At 42.2% G+C, this 17,816-nt stretch overlaps 3 protein-coding genes across 4 annotated transcripts in view; 1 reads left to right on the forward strand and 2 right to left on the reverse strand.

Annotated features, from left to right (window-relative positions):
* Positions 1-3,781: 3,781 nt before the first annotated feature.
* Positions 3,782-5,996, reverse strand: cdca5 (cell division cycle associated 5). The gene has a single exon (XM_084032673.1). The coding sequence runs from the start codon at positions 5,891-5,893 to the stop codon at positions 5,087-5,089; it is 807 nt and encodes a 268-aa protein (XP_083888799.1). The 5' UTR covers positions 5,894-5,996; the 3' UTR covers positions 3,782-5,086.
* Positions 5,997-6,058: 62 nt separating this feature from the next.
* Positions 6,059-16,794, forward strand: psmb2 (proteasome 20S subunit beta 2). The gene is made up of 6 exons (XM_084032680.1): positions 6,059-6,256; positions 6,794-6,916; positions 7,048-7,118; positions 15,247-15,409; positions 15,820-15,869; positions 16,569-16,794. The coding sequence occupies exons 1-6, from the start codon at positions 6,166-6,168 to the stop codon at positions 16,668-16,670; spliced, it is 600 nt and encodes a 199-aa protein (XP_083888806.1). The 5' UTR covers positions 6,059-6,165; the 3' UTR covers positions 16,671-16,794.
* The window catches only part of meaf6 (MYST/Esa1-associated factor 6), an 88,409-nt gene continuing 83,068 nt past the window's right edge, over positions 12,476-17,816 (reverse strand). For both annotated transcript variants that reach the window (XM_084032678.1, XM_084032676.1), the window contains one exon: positions 12,476-12,493. In XM_084032678.1, coding sequence (XP_083888804.1) covers positions 12,483-12,493 — 11 coding nt within the window. In that variant the 3' untranslated portion in view covers positions 12,476-12,482. The remainder of the gene's footprint in view (positions 12,494-17,816) is intronic.

Here is a 17,816-nt window from a genome sequence, read left to right on the forward strand (position 1 = left end):
ATTATGAATAATGAGAATGAATAACAAACAGCCGTCTGTTTATCCCCAACGATTAAATAAAGGAAAGAGTGTCCTTGTGCTTTTTTTTTTTTTAAACACTCTTCAGGGTGTTTGTGGAGCTGACAGAATGGGATGAAATCGGTGAGTTAAGTCACCATCTGATGCTTTAAGCCAAAGTATTGGCACTGAATTCATCTCTTAATTAATGTCTAAACAGAGAAATTGAGCTTCTTTATGTTTTTTTTATGCAAAGAAGGCAACAAAAGATTAGATTTATTCCACACAAAAAAATACAAATAATGGTGAGGTCATTCTGTTTATTTTTTTTTATGATTGATTTAGGTTTTGTGAATTTGGACAATTAAATGTGACTACTTTTAGCATGCAGTTTTGATTAATTCATAATGCTTTCAAACACTATTTAAACCTTTAAACCCTTTTCCAACACATGGATTAAAACTCAAACAGGTATGTAGCATCATGACAACGATCATTGCTCTAAGCAGAAAAGATTCATGGTAAATGTGAGTAAATCAACATATAAAGGTGAGAAACTAAAGATATTCTTGGTCGTAGCACAACAAAGCTACTGTAGGAACAATTTATGAGACGATGGATTTCGGAGCAACATTGCTTTTTACAAAAAAATGGAATATATGGAAAATCTTTGGTCATAAAGAAGCGATTAAAAACTCAGTTTGGCCCCAAATGTTGACAAAAGTATCTTCTTTGTTTCACAGCCTTAACATTTCTCTCCTTGTTCAGGGTTTTTTCAACGTTGATCAACTCCACAGCTGCCAAAATGGACAATTCACCCAGCAACAAGAGTGGCCTCGTGGGATAATGTCCGTGAACACCGTTCCTCTGAGTGACTAATGTGACCAAATCAACCTTAAAATCAAACAAGAAATAGAAACATGTTTGGTCCAAAGTGTTGACATAATGTCCCTTTGGCATCTTGTTTAAATGTCTTGATTTGTATCATTCGTATTTCCCAACATGCACCAGCCGAAACTCATACAGTAGAGAGTCTAAGAGTCGACCAAACCCACGTCTCCTTAAAGCATCATGACCATAACGTGTCTCCTCCTCACATCTCCTTTTTAAAGCTCAGCATCTCCCGGACTCCTTATTCACAGCTGCCAGAACGGACAATGCAGCCGGCGAACGAGGATATGAAAATGAAATATGAAACAGTGGTGTGATAAACTGGTAGATAATCATCTTTTCATTAAACTTTCATCCCCAGTGACTTTAATATTCAAGAGCCCAATTACAGAGCTCTCTCTCTCTCTCTCCCTCGCTCCCTCTCTCGCTTTTCTTAACAAGAGCAGTCAGGGGAGAGAGAGGAAGAGAGAGAGAGAGGGAGAGAGAGAGAGGAGGGTGAGTGGCTTAAGGGGTGAGTGAGAGCATCATTATGAGGCGGTCACACGTGGGGGGAGAGAAAGATGACCCGTCGTCCGTCATGGAGGACAGGGAGCGGCAGGCCTGACGCCAGGCCTGTCCAAATACACGGGGGTTAAGGGGAAGAGGATCCGGAGCCGCGGAGAGACAGACAGGCGGGCGGACAGACAGATGTGCAGCCACGCAGGTCTGACGGACGGATGGAGGGATGCTGGGAGACAGAAGACAAGAGACGGGAGGCAGACAGACGAGCTGAGAGCGCTATAGATTTTCCAGGCAGATAGTGGAAAGATGTGTGCATCCTGATGAGTGCCACAAACAGGGCGCATGACTCTCTCTCTTGTCTGCCTGTTTCTCTGTGTGTGTGTGTGTGTGTGTGTGTGTGTGTGTGTGTGTGTGTGTGTGTGTGTGTGTGTGTGTGTGTGTGTGTGTGTGTAAGTGTGTGTGTAAGTGTGTGTGTCAGTGTGTAAGTGTGTGTCAGTGTATTAGCAGTCAGAGCACTGAAGCCCACGGGCGATTCCTGTGTGTGCTTGCGATAAAGGGAAAAAAGGGAGGAAGTATAACGTGGGGGAAGCGGGGCGTGGAGGAGGGGGTGAGAGGAGAGATGAGGAAGTTGGTTTGGGGGGTGGGGGGGGTGGAGAGGGGGGAGGTAGGGGGGTGAGAGGGGGGGTAGTATATGCAGAGAGTGAGAAAGAGAAAGAGAAAGAGAGAGGGAGAGGGAAAAAAAGGAGAGGAAAGAGCATCCAGCAGAGCAGGGAGCTTCCTCTGTGCTGTCAAAGCCTCTGGATCGTGTCCCCATTGGTCTCTCTCTCTCTCTCTCACACACACACACACACACACACACACACACACACACACACACACACACACACACGTTCCCTCACCCAATTGCTCCCTTCTCCCTCCAACCAACCCCTCTCTCCTCCCTCCCTCTCATGAAAAGAGTGTCTTGGCAGGGTAATTAAGAATGGCCTCTAAACACAGGAGAATGGCAAGAACGCTCCAGATGAAAGTAAATGATTAAAATAATTACAGGCTGAGAGCTGACGAGCCGGAGTGTGGGGTGGCCGCCGGACATTTGTCGGTAATTAGATAATTAATCTGAATGCAAATGATGAGCCCTAACGAAGCAGTCAAGCTGAACCAGCGACAACTGCCGTGAGTGAAATGTGGGGAGAGAGAGAGGGAGAGAAGGAAAAAAAACACAAACCACATGAATATGAGTGTAAAATATCCAAACTCCCTTAAAAAATCAGCATGAACAGACTCAAAAGCAGAAGCAGCAGCAGCATTGTAAATCAATAACTGTTTCTGGCAGCTCAAAAAAAAAAAAACACTCCTCCTCTCTGTTTGCAACTTCCAGTCATAGTGACAAGAAGACATGAATACCTTGTTAAAAATATACAAAAAGGTAAGGCACCATGTGTTGTGCTCTGCTAAAATAAAAAAAAAAGAGAAAAGGTTAAAAGATGTCTCCTCTCCCAGGGAGCTGAAATGCCAAATGAACATGAAATGGCACCTGAGGAAGCAAACAGAGCGGCTCTGCACACCCCGAGATGCGTGAGCAAATTGTGGATTTACTCGCTCGCTGCTACACATTCATTATCCCTCTATGTCTCTCTGCCTCGCAAATACTATCAGCCCTGTGTACGTGCACTCGGCAGATGTAAATAACCGACTTCATCGTTTATTCAGAGATGCTTTTTTGTCTCCACGGTTGATATAACAGGTGAAGATACATACCTGTCAGCATCCTCTGCACCGACCGTGGATGACTTCTTTTTTAAGAATTTAAATAAAGATATTCGGTTTATTTATTCCTCCGAAAGTTAAATCGCAGTGACAGCTGTAGCAGCTCTCTCTGCTGTTAAAACAGAAAGTATTATATACTAATAACACGACGACTAACTTGACACCAGACAGCTGTGAAAATCCCCAAATTTAATCTATTGGTTGGAGATGGAAGATCAATTCTGTTGCCAGCAGAGCTCTGTTTTTTACAGTTGTATTACAGATATCAGAACTTTTTTTTTAACTTACTTAAATTTAAAAAAGAAGGCAAACAATAACTTTTTCCAGGGTAAATTTAAACAGTGGCAACCTTATATTAGAGAATACAGAATGGGAAAATCCTAGCATTTGCTACTTTTACAATAAAACCAAAGCAGCAGAGGTATAGACATATTTTGGTGAGAACCCTCCCAAAGGTTTGAGGTTCAATACTCAGTTAAAGAAATGCAAAAATAGACTAAATCAATACTGTTTGGATGACAATTTAACATTAAGAAAGACTAGAAATCAGATAAAAGCCTCAAAAAGGCTGCGATGATGACTGTATTCGTTAGAACCCCCCCATCCCCCTCTCCTCCTCGTTAGTACAAATTATGCAACACATCCACTTACACCTTTAAGAGACTCTAGAGGAAAGCGTTTTACCTGTCCACCACTCTCATTAAACCCAGACAGATCGCCTTGCTCACTCCTTCAGCCTGCCTCGTCACAATCACTGGAGACCGGTGTATGAGGATGTGTTGTTAGTCAGCACGCTTGGCTCGCACCATGTTGGGTCCCCGTGCAGGTTCACATGAAACCAGATCTCAGCTGATCACATCCAGCAGTCCCGTTTTACAGCCCAGAATAGGTTTGGATGATTATATGAGCAGATTGTTTCATGGCGTTAACTGTTGTGTGTCATGGCTTCAGCTCGGTTATTACGAGATTTTTGCTTAAATATTACAATGATTGGTATTGAGGTCAGATTTAGAGGATTTTATCTAATAATAATTTAAAAAAAAACATTATTACAAAGGGTGCGTGGAAAACTTTGTTTGGACTAAAACTATCACTGAAAATATTGATAAAATCTCAAAATATACTTTTTTTCCTGCAAAGTAGACAGGATTGTGACTGAATGACCATCTGTCTTCAGGCAATTATTGGTTGAATATTTATTCATATTTACATGCAAAAACAAGGTTGTTTTTATGTTTAATACAGCAGAGATGTACCAAAAAAATAATGGTCCAAGAACAATGACAGGTGACATTTTATACTGAAATGATATGCCAATTAAATGTGGATGCCAAACATTATTAAAGACCTCTGAATTGTGGTGTTTCTGTGACTTTCCAGTGATCCAAATAGACATACACACCAATTCAGTCTACTCATTGTTTCTCCTGACTTATAGAAAATGTTCCTTTGTAACTCTCAGATCATACTACTGCAAATAATGTTTCAAAATGTACAAACAACAGCTTCCGCTTGTGAGAACGATCCATATTAAACTGTTAAAATATTCCCCTTTCTATGCATAATGTACCCACTGAACCAGTTTGGGACTGAAAAGTCAATTTAAAAACTTACAAAATACACTTTGGTTTTCCAAGTTGGACTTTTTAACCTGACAAATATATGTAATCACAGTAAACAAAACCTGTATGTTTCCATAATAACCAAAACAAAGAACATGCTTCTGGTTATATAGGCAACTTGTCATTATGTACTGATCATTGGAGCACAAACTAATGTCCTAAACAACAACATTAAGAGCCAAAAATAAAAAATGTACAAAATCTAGAGCAGGAAATATACAAAAAACGTGTATGAAGCACGCAGATGAGTGTCCAGCATGTAAGAACAAAACTTAACACGCTGTCAAAGAGTCTTTCTGTCACATTATTTACTCCACAAACAACTGAAAGTCTTCTGCCTCCTCAAACTCCGCGTTCATCTGGGCAGCCAGGGCGTCCAGCTCCGTGCTGCCGATCTGCTGGACCTTCTTCCTCCTGGTCCTCTTCTCCTTCACCACGGTCACCCCGGGGATGTGTGGGTCCTGCGCGGGGAAAGCCGAACCACTTCTCAGGTCTTCCGCCTCGAGCAGCGACGTGAATGAGTTCAGAGCACACAACGAAGAGACCTCCAGACCCGTCTTGGATCGCTCGACTCTGCGGGTCACCTCGGGGGTTTTCAGCTGCCCGAAGCCGAACATGTTCTCCCGGGAGTCGGGGCTGTTGAAGGACTTCTCGCTGAGCCTGCTGTAGGAGCGGCGGACTTTATTCGACCACACCGCGTCCTCCGGGTCCACTGGCGGCTGCTGGGGCTGAGAAGGGGCCGGTGGTGTGGAGGGGAGGATCGGTGAGAGCACAGCGGCCTCCTTCTTCTTCTTCTTGGCCGAGGAGGAGCCCCTACGGCCCGGGACAGGACCCGGGGTGGAGATCTTCGGGTTCTTCTGCTGGCCGCCCACTGACGCCGACCTTTTCGGCGTGTTCTCCTTGTTGTGCTCCGTGGGCGCGACCGTTTTCCTGGGTGCTATTTTCCTCACAGTGATGGAGCGTTTAACACCAACCGAGGGCAGCGCCATTTTGTTGTCAGTTTTAACATTAGCCAGAGGAGAAGCCCACCGCGGCGACCGTCTTCTCTGTGAGCCGTTGAGATTACTGAAGTCCGACATCTTGTTTTGCGGCGTCTCTTCGTTAATACCGATCATTTTCCCCGTTAAAATAACCGAATATCCTGGGATTTATTGGACAATGTGTCGCGTAGTAGCGCCACACGGGTGACAACAGCAGCCCGTTCAAATCTCAAATTGCCCGCCCATGTCTCGTAGACATGACGACACGCCGTTTTCCCCGATGACGACAACACTCTGCGCCCGTCTATCGCAAACTTTTGCTGTGTAATCTGCACAGCCCGGCTCCAAGAGACGTGTGCTATCTCCGATTTTCGTAGAAATATCTCGGCTCATATCAGTCATACAGCATGGAATATTTAATTGGGATACAGGGACCCGACTTCGTCCTCGTCGCCGCTGATAATGTCGCAGCCAACAGCATCATTCAGATGAAACACGGTATGACAACGCGTTAGCTTAGCTTTAGCCACTGAGCCGGTTGGGTTAGCTAAACGTGCTAACAACACCTGCTTTTTATAGTTATGGTTCGTCAAACCCAACGTGTTACTTATAAATAGTGCTTAAATAGTGTCTGTCATTGTGGTGTATTGATGTGTAACGTGCATAGTATCACAATGTACCCTCATATTCGTAATGTCACTAGGGCTAGCAAAGCTAACGGTAATGTCAGCTACATGTTAGCTTTAAATTAAAGTCGCTGATTCATCCAGTTTTTCAACGTTTGGTTACTTTACTAACTATTGACAAAAGTGTGTGTGCGGAATAACGTTCACGTTCTGCTCTGAGTTAGCTAAATTGTCTGTTTTATAAAATAAAACTAAAGTTAGCAAGGTTAGCATGAGCTGGCTAAACAGACTCCTGGGAGTGAAAGTGAAAGAGATTACTGATTTAACGTCGCTAGCCGTGACAGTCAGGGAATGGTCACTGACGTAATTTACGCACACAATGACGAAAAGTTCTTCCTTGTTTTTTCAGACTACGACAAGATGTTCAAACTGAGTGAGAAGATCTTGCTGCTGTGTGTTGGAGAAGCTGGTGACACAGCGCAGTTTGCAGAGTACATCCAGAAAAACGTTCAGCTCTACAAGATGAGGAACGGTAAGGATCTTTTTAGGATGATCGACGATCCAGTTCAATTCCAAAATGTGCACTTATTGACAATGATGTCTTATTGTAAGGCAAACTGTATAATATGAAGATGCACACACTTATATCTTTCTTTTTTTTAGGTTATGAACTCAGTCCTTCAGCAGCAGCAAACTTCACACGAAAGAATCTCGCAGACTACCTTCGAAGCAGGGTAACTATAATAACACACAAATTCTTTTACATCACAATCAACACAGTCTATAACAGAATGGACCAGTGTTCCATGCCAGCAAACTTAAAACCCTCCAGTTGTTTGTGTTCACACAAACTGTATTTGGCTTTCTTGCTTTGGGGACCCTACACTAATATTATCTTATTTTAACTTTTGTTATTTCACACTTCCTTTAAAAATATGTCCACTTTTTTTTCCTATTTGTTTTAAATAATCTTTTCTCTCGGCATTGGACTAAATATGTTTTTGTTTTTACCTTCGGCCTGTTAAACAGCCATCAGTTTCCCATAAAGCAGTGAAATGTTTCCTCCTGCCCTGGAAAGATTTGGACTGTTTTAGTGAACGGTTTAGAATTAAAGCATTGTAATTAAGAAGTGAGAACGAGTAGCTCAGAATTCCCACTTGCCAAAATAGCTGTTAAATAGAGGGAGAGCACTATTCTGATGAAACATGTAAACTTAGCCAAATTTAATTCATCTTAAAGTCGAGCTGAAATGAAAAATGCACTTTTTAACCCTTTTAGACCACATCCCCGGTCATATTGTTCACCTGTTGAAGAATATGTGCCAAGAAACATTATATCAAAATCCAATATTTTTTTCTTCCTTAAAAAAAAAATATGATGCATGCTTACATCAGCTAATACCAAGCTATATTATGACATCCATGCATAAGCCAATCTGTAACTTCAGCTCTGCACAGAGCTAGAGGCGGTCATGAGCTAATCCTTTCAACCATCAAATCACATTCCTCCCAACGTAATGTCCCGCTTGCCTATCCTAGATACTCCTGAAATGTCGTTTCAGCTCGACTTTAACTAAAACTAGCGGATGTGTGAAATTGTAAAATTCTCTTGAATATAAGACTACACATTGTTATCAACGGAAGCCACAAATGTAATTTCAACTTGCCCCATCTGCTGCATTTTGTGTTGCCACATATTCTTACGCCTGCTTTAATGCTTCTAGTGTCCATTTGTTTTCCCTGCATGTTTAAACAAACCCTTAAAACCACTGAAGAGACTTGAAACACCTGTATATTCGTATATTTCCACAAAACGGTAGCGAATGAATCCCCTGTGACAGTGGTCATCCTCTGAATTAGGCATTGCGGCGTAATGAGTGGACGTGCCTTTAAATATTAATTTGTATTTTAACTTAATTACATTCCTCTGTTAGCATTAACAATCTCATTTAGCTATAGGGAAAGAGTGATAGAATCACCAATTAATTCCTATAAATTAAAGTAATACTCGCTTTAAATGGTGGGGACGGTAACCATATGTGGTAGGTTTACTCATCCACATCAGAAATGTTTTAATTTTTGCTTGACATTATTACTATTTTATATATATTTATAATACAAATAATGTTATTTGGCATAAACAGAGAAGTAAAGCACAATAGAGGCTTCGCTCGTCTTGATGACGTGACACTGCTGTGATGTAGATGTTCTAGTGGGAATTAACTCCCAGTTGCAGTTACACCGATGTTTGTGTGCTTATCAGCTTGAGCCATCTGAACTGAACCAGCAGATGCATTTTGACAGAGCCGACTACATTTGTCAGCTTGTTGTGAGTGGTGACGGAGGTTTCCCCCCCTTTGAGAATTTGTCACAACACCTGAGCCTGCGGCACCATCTCCCACCCCGACTGCACGGTTGCTCTGGGTATCTTGTCAAAATACCACAGGTTTGACCTTCAACACTTCAATAGCGAAATCTGGCCCCAAAAAAAGCGTGTAAAGGTGGAGAATATTCCCTCATTCCTTAACGCAAGCACGGCTTTACAACCAGCTAATTTATTTGTCTGCATGTTTGCGAGCTGGCTTGTTTATTTATGCCAAACACGTCTTGAAAAGCGCAGTGCTTTTTGAAATTATTCTGTGTGTCCTTAAGGCCTTGCAGAGACCCGAGAGCCCCGCAGAAGCAAAATAGACTTTTCTAGCAGGCAGTACAGTGGAAGGCACACAAGCAAGAACTTGATTTATGTGCATATAAACTGTAAAACAAGCATGGTGACTTACTCTCTGAATTAAGTTCTTGTTAAGGTATTTTTTTTTATTAAACTGTGCTTACTCTAGTTTTTAAAGGTCAGCGAAGTTTCACTTACACTCAAATGCAAGACAGAGCGTTTGGAACATATTCAATATGTAGCAATCATTGTGTGTCAGTTTGGTAACTTAGTTTAGGGGCAAAGTCAATTTTTATTTATACAGCCTAAACAAAAGTTTTGACTTGAACAAAATTGCCAAACAGCTGATTTAAAACAGGAAATATCTGATCAAAGTGTAAGTAAACGCATGTAGGAATCTGACCAACTTCAGATGCTTGACACTTTTCAGAACTCCATTCTCAAAAAGTAATTAAGTTTGGTACCAAGCCCTAATAATACACGTCATGCAGACTCTCTGCCCCGCCACCCCCAAATCTGAGCATCTGCAGAATAAGCACATGCCATTGTGTGCTTTTAAAAGCATTAAGGATACAGAGAGCAACTATTTTTATTATCATCTGACAATATTTTTCTGTATTAATCAAGTGTTTGGTTGAGAAAACGGTGAAACAGTTGCTTATCATAATTTCCCACCATCCAAGGTAACTTCCAAAGACATTCAGTTTGTCACATAGGACTGAAAAAGGAGTAAATCCTCACATTTGAGAAGCTTAAAACAGATCGTGTTTAACATCATTGCTTAAATATAACTTCAAAATAGTTTCCTGCTAATTTTCTCTTGACTAACTAAACAACCAACGGACTAATTGATTGTTGACCTTGGTGGCATACGTGGTTTTACACGTAGGAACGCACTTCTGCTTCTTGGATCCGCGCCGCGTGTCCCTTGCACTAATTTGTTAAGAGTAGTGCAGCCGCTGCCTGTCACAATAGCAGAAGGGTGAAAATAATTACAAAAAACAATTAGTGTGGCAGAGAAGGGAATGTGGGACACATCGAACGGGGGATAGGGCTAGAGCAGGAGGAGGAGGAGGAGGAGGTGTGGCGGTCCCAGGGGGAAACAACCAGGCCCAGTAGACAACACACCAGAGTGTGAGAACGAGTAGGAGTCAACAACACAGCACATAGATACCAGACACACAGGAGGGACCTATAGGAGCGGGATCGTTTTTATTCTGTCAAGGTTGTGCATGTTGCGGAGGATAACATTTATATTCATGTCTTGCCATAAGCTGGGAGTGTATCGTTATTTTTCGTGCCTCACGGTGATGAATTTGGTTTTATGAGTGCAGGATTTACTAATGGTGCGTTCTCAGGAGTGCTCAGAAACTGAAGCAATAGCAGTTTTCTCCTCTGCATCCCACACCTTCCTCCAGCTATGCTCTTCTCACATTCATCAACCTCCAGAGTACATGGACATTTGCAAATTATGTTGTATAAACAGGTTTTTTTTTTTTTTTAATGCTACCCTCCCCTAGAACATCTTGAGTATGTAGAATATGTAATGCGTGTTGTCCGTTTGAAAGTCTTGAATCGTTTAATATCAAGTAGAAGTAACGTTTCTTTCACAAACACAGGAGATCGAACCTGACATGTTTTTGTGTCTTTATTTGGGCTGATAATGATCTCTTTGAATTGTCTCAAAGTGTGAGCCTTACTCAATCAATTAGTACAATTGATTTATCACAACTGGTTCATTATTGATCAATCTACATTCGAATGTACATTAATAGACGAATCGTTTTTTAACATGGCCATTAAAATTTCACAAAGCCCAAGGCAACTTTTAAAAAGTTTTTGTTGTGTTTGAACCCATCTCATACGCCAGAAATATTAAATTAACAGCATGAGGTCCTCACATTTCAAAATATGGCTTCAAAAAATTGTGAATTAATAGCTATAAATTGTAAAGACTAATCCTTTAATCTCTACACGACTTGCACGTATTTTACTGAACACTTCTACTGCCTTTTCACATAAAATTAAATCAGATATTTTAGTAACGCAGTATGCTATGACAACAAAGAAAGAAAAAAAAAATGATAACAGATAAGCGATTGTGAAGTTGTTAGGTTTCACAGCTCTTGGAAGCAAAACATTTCCAACAGCATATACCAAGTATAAACAGATGAAACCATTTAATCTGGTGAAACAGAGGTGAACGGGTCGTCCTTCAACCTCAAGGTAGGCGGTTCGATCCCCGGCTCTCACTGTCCGCATGTCGAGGTGTCCTTGAGTGAGATACTGAACCCCCAAGTTGCTCCTCGGGCGCTTTACAGCAACTCACTGCTCCTGATGCCTTGGACGGGTTACATGCAGGTCACGTTTAATGTGTGTACCCGTATGTATGTATATATGCCGAATGCTTTAAAATTTAAAATTTAGATGACTAAATCTCCATTTATTGTTTATAGATGTAGGAAGATGATAAAGGCCTCTAGTCCAAGACTATGCTCAGTTGTTGTCTGGGGAACCGCATGCATATGTTAGAATGTATTTTAATTAATCTGATTAAATCACAGCAGATTCAAGTGTAGCCCAGACAGACAGAAAGGAAAGATAATGATCTGCTTTTGTATGTCAAATCTTTGATTTGGTACCATCCTTAAATCGTCTTATGACCAATCCCCGCCCCCCAAAAAATCATCCAGACCCTGGTTGAAGGCCTGAGGTTAAAAACCACTGGCTGATAAATCAATCAGTGGTATATTGTTAATTCTGCTGGCCTTATTCCTGCAGGATAAATTTCAGATGAGTCCTTTAGTCTGATAGACGTCGTACCCCCGGTGGCTGCAGACCTCCGGGAGGTGTAGTTAGCTAAAGTCAGCAGAGCGCATCGGCTCGGAGTGAGCGAAACCCCCGTCCGTTCACATACGACCATGTGCTCACTGGACTCGCTGTCCAGAAAAAACAACTGCGCTAACCTCTGGAGTAGTGCATTCACTCAAGCTTTAGAGAGGAGACAAAGAAGGGGGGGAAAGCATAATCACCTGAGGCCTCGACTCTGCTGCACGCATATCAGTAATGATACGCATGAAATTCACCACAGAGCAAAACAACAACTGCAAAGTTTTAGGGACATAGAAACTCAGCATCTGCTCTGCCTCTGTTTGTTTTAGCTTCTCGTCTGTAATATTTGCAAAAAAACAAATGCGTGGAATACAAATACAGGTTAAGTTGGCATCGAAGTGACAGGTGTAGTTAGGTGCAGGAGACGCGAGGTTAAATAGATACAGCACAACTCAGGGGAGGCAGATGGTTTATAAATATCATATTTGATTTTGTTTTGGAGATTATGTGGAAGCGTAAAAGCCTTCCAGTCATCAGTTGTTGGATATATGTAGATGTTTGCTCTGCAGTGTGCTGGAGAAGTCACGTTTATGTCTGTGTTAAGTTGGAGCTGTTTGTTTTTTAGTTTTCGATAAGGTTGCAGCAACAGTTAGCCTCTGTGCGGTGGTGATATACAGCTGGCCCCATATGGGTTTGTAAAATATTTTGTAGCACGGGCACACAATGGGTACAAATAATTACTGGCGCCATATTGCACGCGGCTCCCCTGCTCCTGCACAGATGAACAATTAATACAGCAGATTGAGGAGAAATGCCAATAAAGAGAACATGCCCCGGGGCAGGGGTGCAAAAAAAAAGGGGGAGAGGAGAGAGGGAGGAAGGAAGGGGGGAGTGTTGGAACGTGCACGAAGAGAGTTTGGGATGATTTTTAGCAGCCCGACCTTAATTTATATCACAACTAAAGCTGTTTTCCCTCCAAATCTCTGCCTTAAAGGTTATACTTTTTAATTTTCTTGTAGAGAAATGAAAAGAGTGATGCCACTCATGTCTGTCAGACTAAATATGAAGCCACAGCTAAAAGCCACTTAGCTTAGCACAAACACTGGAATCAGGGGGAAACTGCTAGCCTGGCTCTGTGCATTAATGAAACCTGCCTACCACCACCGATTTAATCGTTTGGCCGGAAATTAATCAGCAATTGTTTTGATTATTAATCTGATTGATGGCGACAGATTCTTAAATATGAGAATTTATTGGGTTTTTTTTACTCTTAAAATAATAGTACATTGAATACTTGTGTTTTGGACAGATTTTCGTACAAAATAAGACATTTAATATCACTCTTTGAGGTGTAAAAAAATGTTATGACATTCTTCACAGTTTTCTCATAGTGAAAATGATTGTCGTACTTGATTGGTTTAATCCATTTAAAAAGCTACATGTTGCGGTTTTACAGGGGGTTTGTGTTCCAGATCATCTCTTGGCCACTATTTCTAATCTTCGGACACCGATAGACCAGTTTCCCCGTTTCCAGAATTAAAAGTTAAGCAGCCGTTGGCTCCGGCTAAGTTTCTTTTAAATCTAACTCTTGGTAAGAATGCAATTAAATGTATTTTCCATAATGTCAAACTGTTCCATCGGGGAATAACACCCCAAAAAACAGTTGGAGCGGGTTCGTGTCTGCTGAAAGCGATGGCAGCGACGCACAGGTGAAGCTTTTGTTTGGTGGAACAACGGTGGCCTTGTTTGGCTGAGAGCATACGACGCAGCAGGGGAGGGCTGAAACATATGATGTGTATTGTTTGCATGTGAACATGGGTGTGAGTTCAGGTGGCTGGGTTAACAAGGTGCCTCCTTCCCTCCGAGGTGACATGGGAAGGTTATTTTGATGCCAAGTCCATATTATTGTTACATTGTAACCAGCGAGACAGGTGTGTGTGTGTGTGTGTGGAGGGGGTGATGCCACAGGGGCGTTCGCAAGCTCACGGAGGAGTTAAAACACACACACACACACACTAAGATATGCATCCTGAGATTCACGCCTGTTGTGCACAAACACACTTTCTCACGTGTGTGTGTGTGCGTGCGTTCAAAGCCATCGTTAACACAGACTAAAGCGTACTCCACAGGGAGCATAACGATCATCATTGCCCTTGTGGCACACACGGCGCTAACGCACAAGTCACAGAAATAAGCAGGTTGGCTCAGAGATAAATTGAAATGAGAGGGCAGGTGTGCAGATCACAACTCGCCTGGCGTCGTATGAATCACGTTTGCCTCACCGCACGACGGTGCCGGCGCGATATAATATTTTTCTTGTTGCGTTTTCTTGTTCTTGCAATTTGTTTGTCGCGAAAAAAAACACTGCACTGCTTCTACCCCCGTCAAGAATTTAGGCCAAAAGTTGTTTTGAAATCCTCCCCCCCCAACCCCACCTAAAAAATGTCTAGCTTTAAAGGGATTTTTAAAAATAAGGAACAGTAGCTTGCAACAACGAAGAGAGAAAATTAGTGTTTTGGAGGACGAGAAGGGGGAAGAGGCTGGAAGCGTAAAAGATGTAATTTAAAAAGAGAAGAGGGGGGAGGGGGAGGAAGAGCCAAGAGAAACGACTTTAGAAGTTTTTAATGAGCCCTGGCGTTACTCCAGGGCACAGGGTGAAGGCGGGGGGGAGGGAGGGAGGTAGAGAAGGGATGAAGAGGGAGGGAACAACCGGGGTGCTGACTCCCAGCAGATGTCACACTGCGGATGACACCCTGATTCCCCCTCACACACACACACACACACACTCACCTCTTCTGTCCTGTGACGCCCTTTCACCTTTCCTCTCCCTCCCAGCTTCCTCTCCCGTGATCGCTCTCTCTCTCTCTCTCTCTGTTTCTCTCTCTCTCTCTCTCTCTCTCTCTCTCTCTCTCTCTGTTTCTCTCTCTCTCTCTCTCTCTCTCTCTCTCTCTCTCTCTCTCTCTCTCTCTTTCTGTTTCTGCTTCGATAGAACGTCAAAGTCAATAATTAGCTAATAATCACAACCGATACAGTCAGTGATGTCATTGTAGCCGTCCATATGCTGATTGTAACATTGGCAGCCCTAATTGGAGAGAAGTAAGCCGTTAAAGGGCGGGTCCATTATTTATGTATTTATTTATTAAGGTTTTTGTATCATTCTGTAGCTTCCCAGTGGGGTTCCTTATGTATCCATATCAGAATATTCACATTTTCGTACAAGTACGCATGTTTTAGACTCGGTCGGCAATTTTTTTTTGCAAAATTTCTGGAGCAACTTTGCAACAGTAGTGATGAATTCATTAGTCGATCTCAAAGATCTGCTATTAAACCTCCACTCTCACCCTCCCTCCCTTTTGTCTCCAGACTCCCTATCATGTGAACCTGCTGCTGGCGGGCTACGATGACACGGACGGACCCGGGCTTTACTACATGGACTACCTGTCTTCTCTGGCCAAGGCCCCCTTCGCTGCCCACGGCTACGGAGCCTTCCTCACTCTCTCCATCCTTGACCAGCACTACAGACCAGGTCAGTGCTGAGAAATGCCCTCTTGCGTGTGTTTTTTTTTTTTTTTAGCCCCGTGAAGCTGACGGGAAAGACACGAGAGAGAAATAAAGAATATGATGAAAGGTCATGGAGATGATTCACACTTTGCTCATAACACAGACCTATGGCACTGCAAGGCCTAAATATAATAATTTCACCTAATGGCAAATGATTAGTGTAGTTTGAATGTTCCATGGCAGCTTGTAGTGAAAATATTCCCGATAAATCTGACAAACTAGAATCAACTGTCAGAAATATACTTGTTATTCTTCTTGGTCCCCAGTTTCTCCGCTTAATTTTTCAGTTTGTTTTCCTCTTTCCTCCAAATGTATGTATCCGTCATTCCCCCTTCAGCCTTCTCAGTTTCTTCTGGTTCTTTTTGTTGGTTCTAGATCTGACCCAGGATGAGGCTGTGGAGCTGTTGAAGAAGTGCATCCAGGAAGTGAGTTAAAGAAGTTTCACTCATTCTGTTGTTTTTAATTGTTTATTATGTTGCTCGGCCCCAGTGTACCCTCGGGAACTTTCGACAATACACTCTGATTTGGTTCACAAAGGATGTACTTTTATTACTGGGAATACACATCAAATGCGAGGTGCCCGTTCTCTCTGCACTGACCTTCGATCCGACCTTAGTTTGGCCGCGAGGAGCTGAGGGGATGACTGTCGGTCTTCACCACGCTGAAATTTACTGGAACAGAAATAGTTGTTCACGTCGGCTCCACGGGAAGAACTCATCATTGTTTTAATCTCTTTTTAAAGTGAAACCAGTGAGCTTATAAACACACTGCCAGCTTTGATCAATCAGTACAGATGCTCTTACCCAGTTAACTACATATAAACAGCAGGAGATTTGTGTGATTTTTAAACAGCTGTTTGAGGAGATTACGCTTCACTAAGCACAGCAACTAAAAAATAGACTTGTGTCCTGTGGAGTCTCACGGTCATTGTGGATTGATGCATTTGATAAAAGAGAAGCGTATCCGCTTAGAGAGTCAGGTGATTGACGGGCGTCAAAAAACGATTTCTATGCTTCTCGGCCATCAGCCGAATCCCACATAACTTTTCATCGCTTATTTTTTTATTTGTCTGCTTTTTCGTGCCTCCATCTTAACATTTCTTGTCTGTATTCTCTTCCCTCCAGTTGAACAAACGCTTCATCCTGAACCTCCCCTCCTTCACCGTCCGTGTGATTGACAAGGAGGGCATCCATGACCTGGAGACGCTCACCTCCGGCACAAAGTGACCCCTCACTGCTTAACTACCAACCCTCACGCCCTCGTTTCTTTCCTGCTTTTTTTTTTTTTTTTTACCGTTGACCTCCTTGCTCTTTCTGTTCCAATAAAAAGTGACACACAGTTGAGATACAAGCTCTCTGTCCCTGTGGTGCTTTCTCATTGCTCTCTAGTCTACTCATCTGCACATAGAAAGAGAACAGCCTTCTGGCTGTGTACTTTTGCACTTGTACTCAGTGAGTGTGCGTGTGGGTAATGTACACTTGCTCATGCTTTTACACGTGTAATAAAACACGCATGCACATGGTGTAACTTTGAGATGGGAAAAGTAGTTCTTATAGAAACTGTGTTCCCCGAATGATCCACCTACCTACAAAATCGTGTTTAGTTTAAATGGACGAATTCTTTTATTAATTATTATCCGTTTTCAAGCAGTACGAAGCAAAAGAAGGCATACATTATGAAACCCTGTAAGGGGAATTCAAGCTGTGTGATTCATCTATTTAATTTAGCATTTGACTCAGTAGATGCCAGCTACTCTGAATTCAAACCAAGGCAGTTGTTCTTCACTTTAACAATGAACCCTGAAGTTAATCATTACATCCGTCAATTCAAACACCTGAAAATATGGTCTGAAATACATTAGCATTGAGCTGTCACAGCAACTCTGTCAGTAAATTAACAAAAATAAACTGCACAAAGGCATCAACTGCAGAACCGTGAATCTGGTTACACATTACAGGTGTTCTGATAGTCAGTGATTGCAGGTTATTCAGGTTTTTATATCATCAATACATGCTTGGATTTTAACTAACTGAACAGTTTCTTCAGGCTTGATTGATAGATATAATTGAGTATCATCTGCGTGACAATGAATATATAAGTTAAAAAAATAATTGGTCCAAGCACAGAACCTTGTGGAACACCGTGACTAACGTCAGTGCGCATGGAGGATTTTTCATTAACGTGCTCAACGGAGATTGATTGTATGAATAGAAGTTAAACCTGCTTAATGCGGTTCCTTCGATGCCAATTACGTTTTCCAGTCTTCGTATTAGGATGTCGTGGTTAATGGTGTTGAACGTAGCACTAAGATCTAGCAGGACAAGTACAGGAACCAATCCTTTCTCACAAGCAATTAAGGTAATGTCTCTGCT

The sequence above is a fragment of the Eutrigla gurnardus genome (assembly GCF_963514095.1).
Source record: "Eutrigla gurnardus genome assembly, chromosome: 17".
NCBI classification, from domain to species: Eukaryota; Metazoa; Chordata; class Actinopteri; order Perciformes; family Triglidae; genus Eutrigla; species Eutrigla gurnardus.